This window comes from Arachis hypogaea, chromosome 9 (genome assembly GCF_003086295.3).
Source record: "Arachis hypogaea cultivar Tifrunner chromosome 9, arahy.Tifrunner.gnm2.J5K5, whole genome shotgun sequence".
Classification (NCBI taxonomy): Eukaryota; Viridiplantae; Streptophyta; class Magnoliopsida; order Fabales; family Fabaceae; genus Arachis; species Arachis hypogaea.
The window spans coordinates 25058057-25072389 of record NC_092044.1 but is presented as its reverse complement, the minus strand read 5'-3'; the positions used below and the strand labels follow the sequence as shown (position 1 = coordinate 25072389).

At 38.4% G+C, this 14333-nt stretch overlaps 1 protein-coding gene across 1 annotated transcript; it reads right to left on the bottom strand.

The window, feature by feature from the left end:
* Nucleotides 1–1395: 1395 nt before the first annotated feature.
* LOC112710723 (protein SEMI-ROLLED LEAF 2) lies at nucleotides 1396–10067 on the bottom strand. The gene is made up of 20 exons (XM_025763112.3): nucleotides 9431–10067; nucleotides 8699–8837; nucleotides 8379–8453; nucleotides 8137–8258; nucleotides 7848–7962; nucleotides 7476–7604; nucleotides 7298–7345; nucleotides 6318–6520; nucleotides 6007–6203; nucleotides 5537–5823; nucleotides 5284–5430; nucleotides 4587–4994; nucleotides 4345–4494; nucleotides 3866–3950; nucleotides 3641–3765; nucleotides 2987–3178; nucleotides 2765–2899; nucleotides 2441–2578; nucleotides 2054–2263; nucleotides 1396–1870 (listed from the first exon to the last, which is right to left on the bottom strand). Exons 2-20 carry the CDS (start codon nucleotides 8831–8833, stop codon nucleotides 1751–1753), a joined length of 3021 nt encoding a protein of 1006 aa, XP_025618897.1. The 5' UTR covers nucleotides 8834–8837; nucleotides 9431–10067; the 3' UTR covers nucleotides 1396–1750.
* Between the last annotated feature and the right edge of the window lie 4266 nt (nucleotides 10068–14333).

Here is a 14333-nt window from a genome sequence, read left to right as displayed (position 1 = left end):
GGTGGTGCGACGATGAAGTGACGACGTTGTAGTGTGTTGATTTGCGTCGCAAGGCATGCACCGTGAGTGGAGGCTGTGACGGTATGCAACAACAATGGAGTCGCGCGAACTCTTGTCGATGTTGCGGCAGTGCGGTGGAGGCGCCACGATGAAACCGTGATAGTGTGGGATATTGGAAAAAGAAAAACACAACATTGATTATTGGAAGAGAGCGACTAGAGTTTGTGATTTTATGTGGTGAGTAGGAGTAAATTGAAATTAAGATAATTTGTGTATGAATTTTTCAAAAAAAAATAAAAATTATAGAAAAATTGATTGAGTTGGGTTATAACATAGTTGCTCGGTACTTTCTCTTTTTCAATGGTTACAATAGCAATACCCTTATTTTAATTTATATGTTCTTCATTTTTGCTCATTAGTGTATTCTCTTTGTATGACATGGTGCTTAATAAGGTTAATGTTTTCTCGTCATTCTACTTTTTTTTCCTTTCCATCCTCCTTTCTACAAATAAAGATCTCATTTTACTTTCTTAAAAACTTTTAACCAAAATTATATATAAACAACTCTTATTTATAATACTTTACATATATGAAAAACTCATTTAAACACCTTTTAGAATGGGGACAAAAATAGCTAGTAGAAATGGTAACTTTTTTCGACAGGACGAGTATTTTGATAAATTTATCTATCAAAAAATGAATATGGGGAGATTTTTCCACCCGCAACGGCACGAAAAGAGATCCCATCCCGTGAGTATCTAATACCCATTAATATGCAATTACTAAAATATCACGCATATATATAATTTGAAAACCCCTTATTTTTCTATACTCTCTCTTTTTCTCTCTTTCCCTTTCTCCCTCTCAAACACTGAGTCTCACACACGTTCACTCAATCAGTCAGCTAGTACCTGTATTACATAACACAAGTGTAGACCCAGCCCATAAATTTTTACATGGCGTAGTCTTGTTCTTGGACTCAGTCTTTGCTCCCCATCCAAAATTTATTATTAATTTATCAATTATATCCTTAATTCATTGAATTACTGAATTAATACACTAGTTTTTCTTATTAATTAAGAATTGTTTATTAATATTCAAATTACACTCAATTTCACATTTATCAGTAACTGTTTTGCCAACCTTGTTAACTTAAATAAATCAATGCAAGTCTAAACACTTGATTATATTATGTATTGATTTCTGCTCAATGGTATTTATTAGAAAAGGAGAAAAAAAAATAATGATGCCTTTTTTTCTCTTCGGAGTGTGCAATTGTTTTGTTCAGCTTAGAAAAATGTTATTTAAACAACAAAAATCATTGACATTTAACCACCGCCTTGCCCATTAAATATGATGGTAGGAGTGGTAACCCTACTCTAACAATCATCACCATAATTAAAAACAGCTGTTTAAATTACACAATCCTTGATAGCAGATATGGTCTTATGGATCCGTACATGTGCCATCATATAGTGCTACTAATTGTAATTAATAATTGAAGAAACCCTATCCAGTTGACTTCATAACAGGACGTGTCTTAGATAAGAATAAGAAAGAGTGACATATAAAACACTCTTTCCCCACCTAAACAGTACCATTCCATAGACAATAATGCAGTTAGAATTGATAATTGAGTAACCCTTACAAGGAGCATTCACCCTTCAATTCAAGTTTAGCGTGTTAGTTAGTGCCCTATACAAAATGTTAGCACACTTAATTAGAAAGAAACAAGATTTAACATAATATGTTAACAGCCAGCGGCCTTGAGGAAATTGTCAAAGGGACTAGCAGGAGGCAGCTTCATTGCCAGCCATGGCTCCCTCGGCGACGCTGCCGCTACTTGCCTATTCTCTCCACTCTTCACTTCCTGCACCCAATATACACTTTTAACAAATTATAATATAATCGTAAACTTTAGGTTAAAAAATAGTTTATAAGTACAACAACATTTCGAAATTCCATGATTATATGCAAAAAGTAATTATTTCATATCTGCAGTGATTTTATTAAATTGACAGTAGAACACATTAGAATTAGATACAGAACAAACCTTTTCAAGTGCTGATTTCCAGTTATCACATATTGGAGGAAGATATTTATCAGCAGCTGGACTGCAATGATGATTCTCAAAAGTCAGCCAATTCGAAAGCTTCTTCCTTGCATATGTCCCGAGCTTCTCGCACTGGCTGGCCATGGCGTTGTATGGAAGGGGTGAGGTCGAGACGGTCGACCCTGCCACTTGACCAGCTACCTCTAGTGCCTGAAAAGCAGTGGATGTGCTTATTTATTGAGCTACTATAGGAACATTGGTGAGTCACATTCAACAAATGCATCATTAAGAAAACTAAGTCCACTTATAAATAAATGCAAAACTAAGCGAGTTTACGTGTAGAAGGAGCTTCTTTCATGATAAATACACAAACATGAGAGAGAGTACCGATTCCATAAGCTGTCCAATGCTTATAACATGAGGCATAGAAGGGGATGGAGGCATCTTCGGAACAAATCGAGAAAGGTCTGAGACAGATGCTTCGCTTATTGTGTCATCCTCAACTCCTGAGCCAGAAGGAAAATCCTACCAAGAAAGGACAACTATCACCAACAGATTCATAACTGACTCAGTAGTGTAAAGACCCTAATACCCCTGTGTATCCCCCTAAATATTCTCAAATACTGATCATAATCAGAATAACAATATCCACTATCTCTAGATTCTCCAAATTCTAGTGAACTTGAGGCAAACAGAGATGAGAAAACGTACCCCATCAAACGACAGTGAATCCTGGGGATGAATATTCATCTTATTATGATCAAGAATTGACTGAGGACCATAAACAAATTCCTCATCCGGCTTAAATGCCTCCGAGAGTAGCGTTGTCAGGATATCTCTATGCAGCTTGAGAAACAGAAACCACAGAGATAAAGTAAATACAAAGGGTTATGATTCACGGACAAATAGTGTATCAGGATAAAATAAGAGTACCTCCGTGATATTAGCTAAATTTTGAGCCAAGTGATCCTTTATGATCTCATCACATTTGCATATTCTGCTCCGTAGATCAGATAATACTGACATGGCCACCTGATTATCCGCAGCAGTACCATATTCTCTCAAATCCACATGGACCTTAGCATATACTTGATGATCGTCATTGATACCCAAAAATGGATCAACCTGATTATATAGAAGCAGGAAGTTATTAAGACATTCTGGAGGTAATAAAGTTCGGTGTTTTATGACCAATCTCAATTAGGTTGTGCACTTAAGACAAAAAAGTTGTCTCTGTACTTTGTCCCACTTTTTAGGCTTACAACAAATTGAGTAAATTTTGTTCCAGGACAGTAACATTGTCCATTGCGCTAACTGTATCTATTTCCCCTCCCAAACAAGTTTGTGGCTCAGTTTTCTCTAATCCTATCTTGAGATAGCTACCAAATAATGTGTATGACTGTGTTTGAAGACTATTTCAAGATAGGTATAAGAGACATCCGGACACACGCCTGTTTAGAAATGGAGACAAGTGCAGAAACAGGACGAGCCAAAATATTTTACATGGTCCAGGATAACTACAAGACGAGCCAAACAGAACTATTAAGAGAACACTAGCAAAGTATCAAAATGAGATCAGCCACTCACTTCAGACATTGCTAACGATGTGAACACATCATTCAGATCATGAATCTGGTACACTTTACAGGCAGACATCAACATGCCAGTAGATAATACAAAAACGGACCTCTGATGTGATGGCGGCAACATTCCTGCCACAACATAAGTACATAATTTTAAATTTTTCCTTGAAATCAAAGATCCAGTTCCATTGAAATCAGATATGCATCGTAAACACTCAATAGGTCACACCATTACTGGAGTCCAGCAACATAGTCCAGAGAGACAGAGGAAGCTGGAAGAAGCGGATCAACAGGTTGTCTTTGTCTTTCAGGTTCTGCAACAATAAATTTTAAAAGCCAAGGCAACAAAATAGAATTCATGAAGGTATATATCATGCACTCAAAATTGTTGATCCAGATTCATAACAAATTGAAGGATCAAAGCTTACAAAGTATAAAATCATATATTTGGTAAGCATGCTAGTCAATATGACTGTAACTAAGTCAAATGCAACCAGACCAAAGTCAAACAAAAAATAATTCTTAAGTGTAATTGATGAGATCAGCAAAGTTACATTTTCGCTTCATAGCTAAGCTTACTGTAGAATTTTAGGCAAAATTTCATTTATTTCAGTGAACTGTGGTGTCGTGCTATTTTGAAGATTCAGTTCTATTAATTCGAAATGAATTAAATTGAAATAGCAGGCAGCATGAGACATACAAACCTACCTTTGCACGTAAAACAAGTAGTGTTGATATGAATGAGTGAGATATAGCCTCAAAATTTGCAGGTAAATTATCAGGAAGATTGGCTTGAATCCAAAAGGAAGAAAGCAACTGTCCTATTTGATCCTCATTTAACTTCATAATACCTAATTCCTGAAGGAAAGTTCAATACAAAAACTGGGTAAATAACAGTTTTTCATTGTTTTCTTGACTAAAAAGGCACCAAAATCAATTCAAGTACTTACAGTGTCAGTCAAACTCGGTGATCCCATTGCCCTATCAATGATGGAGCTGAGTTTGCAAAAGTTAGGAGAATTCTTTAAGCCATACCCTGGCTTGTAGTCTTCAGCAGTAATATCTTTTTCCTTGCAACCATCATGAATGGCACTTCCATGACCTTCAGTTTTAATGCCATCTTGATCTTTGCGGAGCTTTTCAAGTAAGGCCGTAATAGAGGCAGATGTAGATGCAGTCTGAAAACTCTTTTTACTGTGTCGATCCGTATATACAGACCGCATAGAGGAATCATCATGTGTTTGGAAGGAACTTGGGAAAAGAAGCCCAGAAAATATTACGTGTGCTCCAACGCGAGCCTCCAAATCTGGATGCAACATTACTTTTAGAAGTTGCACGAGAAGAACTTCAGGAAATCCCTGGGTGGAAGCGTAAAAAGAATTATTAGATGTATCCTCTGAAATGATGGGTATCATTCACTCTTAATTACTGAAAAGAATGAAAAACAAAACATCACCACCAACAACAAAAACCACCACCAAGCCTTAACCTATTAGGTAAGGTTAACTACATGGATCAAACGACACCATAGTGCCTTGTCAAGATCACAAAAAGTAGTTTACTAAGTGCATCACTTAATATTCTAGCTTCTGTTTGCACTATTCATCCTTTACTTTAGACAATGCTGGATGGAAACGTGCTCCTCACCTGCTGCGAATTTAAACGAGACAACGCTAGGGTGACCACACGAGCAAGGACTATCACTGATCCGATTGTTGCCCTAGCAAGAGGACCAGATGGTAAACTTTCCAGGGTTATTGCCATCAAGTCAAATAGCGGTTGGGTTTCAGTGACCTGTAAATGAAGAAAAGGAATGCAGTAATTTAGTAACTAAATAGCTTGCAGCAACTTAGTTATTAGAAAACCATAATGGGGGGGAAGAATGAAAACACAAACCTACCCCGTTGGCGATTTCTAATAAGCAGTCCTCAATAGAATTTTGGAGAGAGATATTCACATTGAACTCTTGCTCGCCGACAAATTCGCTGCCAGAGGATTGAAGGCTTTTCCTTAGATGCCTGCAGAGGTCACCAACAAAACCGATCTCTTTCAACCCTGCCCCTGATCTAATTTGCATAGACAATGATGTGGCAACTTGAACAATATATGTCTTAAGTTTTGGATCATTCATAACATTTTTGTGATCCAAATGATGTACCACACAAGTTAGAATTAACTGTTGATTCCCTGTAGAAAAAGCCGAACAGAAAGGAAAACAATATTATGGGAAAAGAATAAAAATATTTACAGAAGCACCTAACATAGCATTGATCATAGCTGTTTAAAATCCTAAATTTATTACATATTTGAATAAAGAATGATTTATTTATGAAAATTCATAGAACCGGAATGTGTCAGAGATAATAATACCAGAGTTCTCCATGAAGTAGGCCATGCTGGATAAGACTTTTGCTGCTAGCCCTTGCTGAGGAGCCCAATGCTGCCTAGAATCGAAGTAAACAAACATCGGATCCATTACACGGCGCATAGTAGATCTTTCCTTTGCTAACTCAACCATTCTTTGAATGCATATCTGAGCCCATATTTCTGGTGTTTCACTTTCTTCTCTGTACCAATGATTAAAAATAAAAACAAAATACAGTTTTAGAAGCAGCCACTATTAAAGGCAAAATCACCACAGCTACAAAACATTCTTGTAAGTTGTTGAATATCAGGAATACCTGGTCAATCGAGAAGGATCCTTTTTTTCTGGTTCTGGCTGGATGATGGAGCAGCTAGAGTGAATGCCATCACTGACAACTGAACCACCGCGACCTTCACGTCGGACAACCTCATCCACCCAATTATGATGAGGCTCTGCCCTCACTCCACCATCTTCAATTGGTGTACCGCATTTGTAGTTATCTAAAACGGCATCAATGATCTGCATTTTGCTAATGTCAATTTAAAACCAGCTATTGATTAAAGAACATGACAGAATGATGGATAGAAATGTTCACTGTAAATTTGCTCCCTCTCGTTCACAATATTTGTTACTTTAGAGAAACTTTCTTGAGTTAGTTGTCTATCATTCTCACATTTTAATATAAAATAAAATTGATCAAGTATTTTCAACTAATGTTAAGCACAATAAACAATGAAGCATTTACACAATAAAATAGTTCAAAACCCTGACCAACCAGAAACACTCACACCCTAAGCGCATGTTACCACTCACTCTCACTCTCGTGCTCTTCATCTTCTTCATCAAAATGGTTACGCAAAAACTCTGAATCTCACTCTCGTATCCTCTCACTCAGTCTTAATCTTCCGATTTCTTCATGTTCTTCCTCATCACTCACTCTCATTCTCTCAATTTCTCTCTTGCTAAACATAGAAACCTTCCTAGTAATGTGTTGACTCTTAATATTCTTCTCCTTTCTATTTGAGTTTATTGGTAGCAAAACCTGCTTGTTTAGCATAATCTATATAATTTTTCTGTTTTGTCAAGTGTGTTGAAAGAGAATTTGAAGATTGATAATGATGAATAAGAATAAAATCCTACGACAAATTCTGGTTTCAAAAAACTACTAGAATAATGGCATGCAAAAAACATAAGGATATTTTGGTAAAAGTCCTTGATTTTGGGTTTCTTAATTGATATGGAAACAAAGGGAGTATTTCATTACAATGTCACTTCCAACAATGATGAATAACTTACCTCATCAAGATCCACGAAAATGTGTGAAAATTCAGCCATGAACCAAATCTGCCAAGGAAATCAACACGCATATACCATGAAACTTTAAAAGAAAATAGTAGGAATGGAAATAAACCAACCTCCATGCACTGAAACACAACATAATAGCACACAGAATTGGATCGAACACTCTACTTACCATCGCGGAAAGGCATTGCAAGCTTGATGCCCTCAAGCAGCGCTTTTCAAGTGCTCCGACATGCTCCCGCGATAGCATGCATACTTTCCTCACCAACTTCTCCATGTTATGAGTATAAGTTGCATCAACCTGTTCTTTCATTGTGTCAAATATATAAGTAGAGATAATCTAAAAGCAATAGCCAAGGCAAAACCTATAACTACAAAAAAAAAAAAACTGCTTCAGATTATCACTACTATGTACTAGTAGTATTCATTAACTTTTTCCTGTTTCTTGGTAGATACATCCAAGTAAATACTAATTGAATGAAATTACACTTATGCATAAGCAAACATCGAAAGTAGCTTAGGCCTTCTCGATTGCATTTTTCACCTGAGAGTATATGAAAGTTGTTAAGACTTGGCAACCAAGTGTTTGGATGGTCTCATCCTTAGAACAACCCAGGAGCTCCGACATCACATCGAGCACATTAACCGCAAAGTATGCTCTGCAATAAAAAGGACACATCATTATTATTTAACTTTTAATTTGTATTTTAGAAAAATAGACTATCAAGATGAATCGGGCGCTGTGTGGTAGAGACGATTAATAGTTTGATATCAGAGAGCCGTCAACAGAATGTGGAAACAAAAGCTAACTATTAATCAGATAGGAAACTTACATCTGCACCTTACAAACGGAAATCAACTTATTGAAAGTTTCTGCGACAATCTTGACAGGTTTGATTTTGATGTGCTCAGATCTGAGCTCTTTGTAGCACCTTTCCTCAAGATGTTTCGCAATCTATCAGGGGAAGAAAAAGGATATCATCATGAACTTCGAAAATAGACTCGTGTAAACCAAGCATGCCCAATTTTCTTTTACCAGCATTGCCAATAAACATTCAAGACAAAGAATAAATACCTTTGGAATCCGGAAAGGATTTCTTGCTGCATATTCACATAACTTGATAATCTTCCTTTCACTTGGAAACTCATCCTATTAAGTATTTGAAAAGAAAATAAGAGTCTGATAATCTTCCTTTCACATAGATAGCTGCATAATCATTCATATCTTAAGTCCTTTTTCTTAGTATATACAATAGTCACCACTAAAATTTGTCACAATGGTAAAATAAGGGGCATCACCTAAAACTAGCAACAATGTAGCTAAAAAAAAATGAGATCAATGGGGTAACTAATCAAATTTTCAATGGAAAAGAGTTTGATATATAAGAGACTAACAGGGGATTTGGGGAAGATATCAGCAAGAAGCTTCCGGTAACGCTTGACCGGTTGTCGTGATCTCGACCTCAATGCAGGACAGCAAACACACATGCTTCCACATGCAGGAAAGATCTTCCTTGAAATGATTCCCATTTACCTGCATTTCCCAAAATCCAGAGAAATATTCAACAAAATTTAGGGCATACCACCTAGTTAAATTATAACACAACCATAATCTGAAAAGGAAAAAGAAACACAAGCAAAACCAAGACCAAAACACACAAAAAAAGGCTTAACATTAACAAAACCAAAGAACTGAAGAAGGTTGAAAGAATGTCATGATCCAAAGAACATGAACAGATTTCGAAACAACTGAACAAATAGATAAAATGAGGAGGGGGGGTAAGGTTGAATGTTAACACATTGAAACTGGAGGTTATCATAATTTACAAACAGTTACAAGTATGTCATGTTCATTGTTCAGTTTCAAACTGAAAAGCACCAAAAGATAAAAAAAAAATAAAAAGAATAAAAGAGAGAAAACCAGCTACCCAGAAAAGAATATAAAAAGCAGAAACTACATAAAACGGTAAAAGTAGAAACTTGACAAGTAAGTATCGATCAACTGCATCCCAAAACAAAATGTAAATCGTAACACCAACCAAAATTGAAAAAGACCAAATGTTTGGATAACAGAGAAACCAATCCAAAAAATGAAAAATAGGTTTAAAAAAAATGAGCTCACACTACCTAAGCTTGAGGAAGAAGAAGAAGAAGATCCGGGAGTGAAAAATTGAATCCCTTGAGCTTCATACAAAGTAAACGCAAGCAACAACAACAGCAACAGCAACCTCCATTAGAATGCCATAATAACAGTGGAGAGAGGGGGGGAGAGAGAAAGAAGAAAAATGGCGCGTGGGCTAAAGGTACTGTTTGTTTTAAGACAGCACGAAACCAATGTCGTGAGTGCTAGATCACGTGATAGTGTCAGATAACCCAAATCCAGTTACCTTTTTCTAACTCTTTATTATTATTATTATTATTATTATTATTTAAATATTTGATATTATTTTGGGTGTGAAAGGAAAAGGTAAAGCTATGGGAGTAGTGTTCAAACTTTGGTGTCAGGATTCAGAACGTTCAAGACACAACTCAGACTTTGATCGGTTATTTTCAAAGCTCGAGACAACCTCAATCGTTGTCACCAACTTGCACGCTTATTGTTATGGAAACCGATGCTGCAAAAATCCTTTATTTTGAAGTCAATATACCGTATATAGTAGGAGCAGAAAAGACAAGCTTTATTTAAAAATTTAAAAGAAAAAAAAAAAGGTAATGACCGAAGAAAAAGCTTTAAGTTTGAACTCTCGAGTTCAGGTTTAAGAACAGCGAATACCGCATCGTGTACGAGCTTCTCGTATGTTCATTGTTCTTCAATTACTAGATTTATTTCTAATCTACTTAAGAGAAAAATTGACACTAGTTTAGTGAATAACAAGTGTATTAACTTGCGTCAAGCATGAAATGTATAAATTTCAACCATTGATTGTATAAATAAATTAACGGAAATACTGAGGATAATATAGTCTATCATCAAGTACCGTTCATTATTAGGCTAAAAAAATTGATAGAAATCAATAACTTTTTTGAATAATATGAACAACTATCAATTAAATTAAAATCAATCATACTTTTAGATTATTTACCTAAATTTTAAAATTAGAATAATTATTTGCACATCTAGTAAAATGAACATCCGATATATCCATTATTCATATTGTTTAATATTTTCATTGTCTACCTATACTCTTTTTTTATATTTAATATAGACTAGAATGTGTGAATTTCATTGATATTGGTGTTTTTGTATGTTTTTTTCTTCCAAAATACCGAATTATATGACAAATTAAGAAGTTGTTGGGTTCAATTTTCTATTTCCAATTTTTTTTTTTGACAAAAAAAATCAAAAATTATCTTTCTTATAAAAAGTTTGTTGGTGTTTTGGCTGAATATTGGGGAGTGGGGTGTTTTGCCGATCGGTGGAGGTCACAGTCAACACGCAGGAGGAATAGTAACCCGACTCGTCAGAAGCGTGTCAACACCCCAACAACACGGGGTGGCCGTGTTGGAAGCTGTCTGCATGCAGGAGACAACTCTTCCACCCCAGTAAACAGCAAGCGTTGGTCATAGCCTTATATAAAGAGTCTTCCCACTCCCAGTTATATACATTAGTGAGAGTGTGTTAGTGAGATTGGAAGATACACACAACCTCCCCCGCAAGGAGCAAAGGACATTCCACTGGACCAGCATTGCATCGCTCTTCGCGGAGTGCAGTTTCATGACTGGACAATTTTGCATGGAGCATGGATAGCGGAGTGGGGCAACAGGCAAAACACTCGACTGCGGGATCTGCACCTCCTTCCGACCTGGGACTTTATACCGACCATGGAGTATCGGGATTGGTACGTGGGCTCGTTCGGGCATATGCTGAGATTGTTGGAGTGTGTTCCTCAGCATCTACAGTGACCTGCACCTCAGGGCCCACCTCAGCATGCAGTGTTTGAGCCGTTTTCTTATTATGTACCATAGCCACCGAACCACAGTCATAGTAGCTATCACACTCATCACAGTGAGTCCAGCCACCACAGACGTCGTAGTCAGCACAACCAGCACTCTCAGGGCAGCCACCACTCTCAGCACAGCCAGCACCATTAGCACAGCCACCCGGGCCAGTCCGGCTAGTTGCATCAGCCCATACCGATGATTGCAGCCGGTCATGATTGGTTTGACTTTTTTATCGACGGTCACGAAGATCAGCAACTACAGAATTTGGCCAACGCTAGTTTGGGTGCTTGGTCATATTTCAGTGCTATGCATTCACCGTCAAGGTCGGCTAATTCACATGGGACATCAGTAGGTATGGGCCATGGTTTGCGAGGTCCTACTTCTGACCACACGTCAGGGGGTGCGTCGTGTGATAGTGGTTTCCTTCAGCGGGCATACACAGTTATTGACGAGTACAACTCCGGTGCAGCTGCTCTGGCAGAGGCAGGTGGGTCGGCTGCTCCGGCTATGGATGACTCAGTTCCAGGTCACCCATATGACCTACGGACGGAGTGAAATCCGCCTGATAGGTATACTCCGTCACGGTTCGGTCAGGGCATAATGGGTAAAGGACTGAACTGGTTGGCTTGAAAGAAGTAAGCATAGGGTTTAGGGTTTTTAGATTCAATCCTAAAAATTAAGTTAATATACTTCGTATTTAATGTTCTGTATGTTGACCTATGTAATTCGTAGTTAATCTTTTGTATATTTACTTCACGAAGGCAGTAAATGATAATATTCACCTGACATTAAACATCAATAGATAAACTCAATTTTAAAAATACAAACACGACTAACATAAAAAATATCAACTGACAAAATACAAATTTAAAAATACAAATACGACAAAAATAAAAATCATTCACCCGCACCACTCGGTCCAGCATGCTGAAGACATCGACTCCGACTATGACCCTAGCACCACAGAGACGGCATATCCGAGGACCACACATGTCGCGTGAGTCCATCCCATTCAAGTATCATGTCAATTTGGGGCGACCTTTCGACGTTCACCTCAAGGCGGGATTAGCGACCAATGTGGGTCCCTTATATGCAGGCCATGTCTCGGGATCACCTAACGGTGTGAACTCAAATCTATATACCTTACGAACCTCTGTCATCTTGTACACGTCATACACATACAGCTGAATGGACAACATAGAGGAGATAAATATTTATGGTTCTTGTGATTCCTAGTTCCAAACGTTAATGTTAGGGTTCTAACATACGAATTATATGTGGCAGTTTGAGTCGCGGCCGTACGAAGGAATGATCATACCCGGCGAATTACATGGACATCTTGATGTGTGTGATACCATTTCTTTGTTGTTGTCGTTCGAGTGTATCGAATGGCACCCTACGGACCGAGTGATGCGTCAGTTTGGGTATGCACATCCTCCCCCGTGAGAAGCAAGAGACATTTCACTGGACCAGCATTGCATCGCTCTTCGCATAGTGCAGCTTCATGACTGGACAGTTTTGCATGGGACATAGATAGCGGAGTGGGGCAACAGGCGAATTACTCGACTGCGGGATCTGCACCCCCTTTCGACCTGGGACTTTATACCGACCATGGAGTATTGGGATTGGTACGTGGACTCGTTTGGACATATGCTGAGATTGTTGGAGTATGTTCCTTAGTATTTACAACCACCTGCACCTCAAGGCCCACCTCAGCATGCAGTGTTTGAGCCGTTTCTTTATTATGTACCATAGCTACCGGACCACAGTTATGGTAGCTATCACACTCATCACAGTGATTCCAACCACCACAGACGTCGTAGACAGCACAACCAACACTCTTAGGGCAGCCACCACTTTCAACACAGCTAACACCTGTAGCACAGCCACCCGGGTCAGTCTGGCTAGTTGCATCAGCCCATACCGACGATTCCAGCTGGTCATGATTGTTTTGACTTTTCTGTCAGCGGTCACGGAGATCAGCAACTACAGAAATGGGCCAATGCTAGTTTGGGTGGTTGGTCAGATTTCAATGCTATGCATTCACCGTCAAGGTCGACTGATTCACATGGGCATCAGTAGGTGTGGGCCATGGTTTGCGGGGTCCTGCTTCCGACCACACGTCAGGGGGTGCGTTGTGTGATAGTGGTTTCCTTCAGGGGGCATACACAGTTGTTGATGAGTACAACCCCGGTGCATCTGCTCCAGCAGAGGCAGGTGGGTCTGACGCTCCGTCAGATGCAGGTGGGTCGGCTGCTCTGGGTATGGATGACTCAGTTCTAGGTCACCCATATGACCTACGGATGGAGCGAAATCTGCCTGATAGGTATACTTCGTCGTGGTTCGGTCAGGGCATGATGGGTAAGGGACTAAACTGGTTGGCTCGAAAGAAGTAAGCATAGGGTTTAGGGTTTTTAGATTTAATCCTAAGAATTAAGTTAATGTAATTCGTATTTAATGTTCTGTATGTTGACCTCTGTAATTCATAGTTAATCTTTTGTATATTTACTTCATGAAGGCAGTAAATGATAATATAACCTGACATTAAACATCAATGCATAAACTCAAATTTAAAAATACAAACACGACGAAAATAAAAATCATTCACCCGCACCACAGGGTCCAGCATGCTGAAGACATCGACTCCGACTATGACCCTGAGCACCACAGAGACGGCATATCTAAGGACCACTCATGTCGTGTGAGTCCATCTTATTCAAGTATTGGGTCAATTTGGGACGACTTTTCGACGTTCGCCTCAAGGCGGGATTAGTGACCAATAAGGGTCCCTCATATGCAGGCCATGTCTCGGGATCACCTAACGGTGTGAACTCAAATCTATATACCTTACGAACATCTGTCATCTTGTACACCTCATGCACATACAGCTTATTTATACTACATAAAGGAGGTAAATATATATGGTTCTTGTGATTCCTAATTCCAAACGTTAACGTTAAAGTTCTAACATATGAATTATATGTGGCAGTTTGAGTGGCGACCGTACGAAAGAATGATCATATCCGGCGAGTTACATTGTCATCTTGATGTGTGTGATACCATTGCTTTGTTGTTGTCGTTCGAGTGT

What these genes read in the sequence shown, in the direction of transcription:
- LOC112710723 (XM_025763112.3), bottom strand. Translation starts at nt 8,833, where the DNA reads ATGGGAATCATTTCAAGGAAGATCTTTCCTGCATGTGGAAGCATGTGT. An exon ending in CTACTTCATGGAGAACTCTG is followed by an intron (nt 5,824 to 6,006) that starts GTATTATTATCT and finishes CTTTTTCTACAG; the next exon opens with GGAATCAACAGTTAATTCTA. An exon ending in GTTGCTGGACTCCAGTAATG is followed by an intron (nt 3,766 to 3,865) that starts GTGTGACCTATT and finishes ATGTTGTGGCAG; the next exon opens with GAATGTTGCCGCCATCACAT.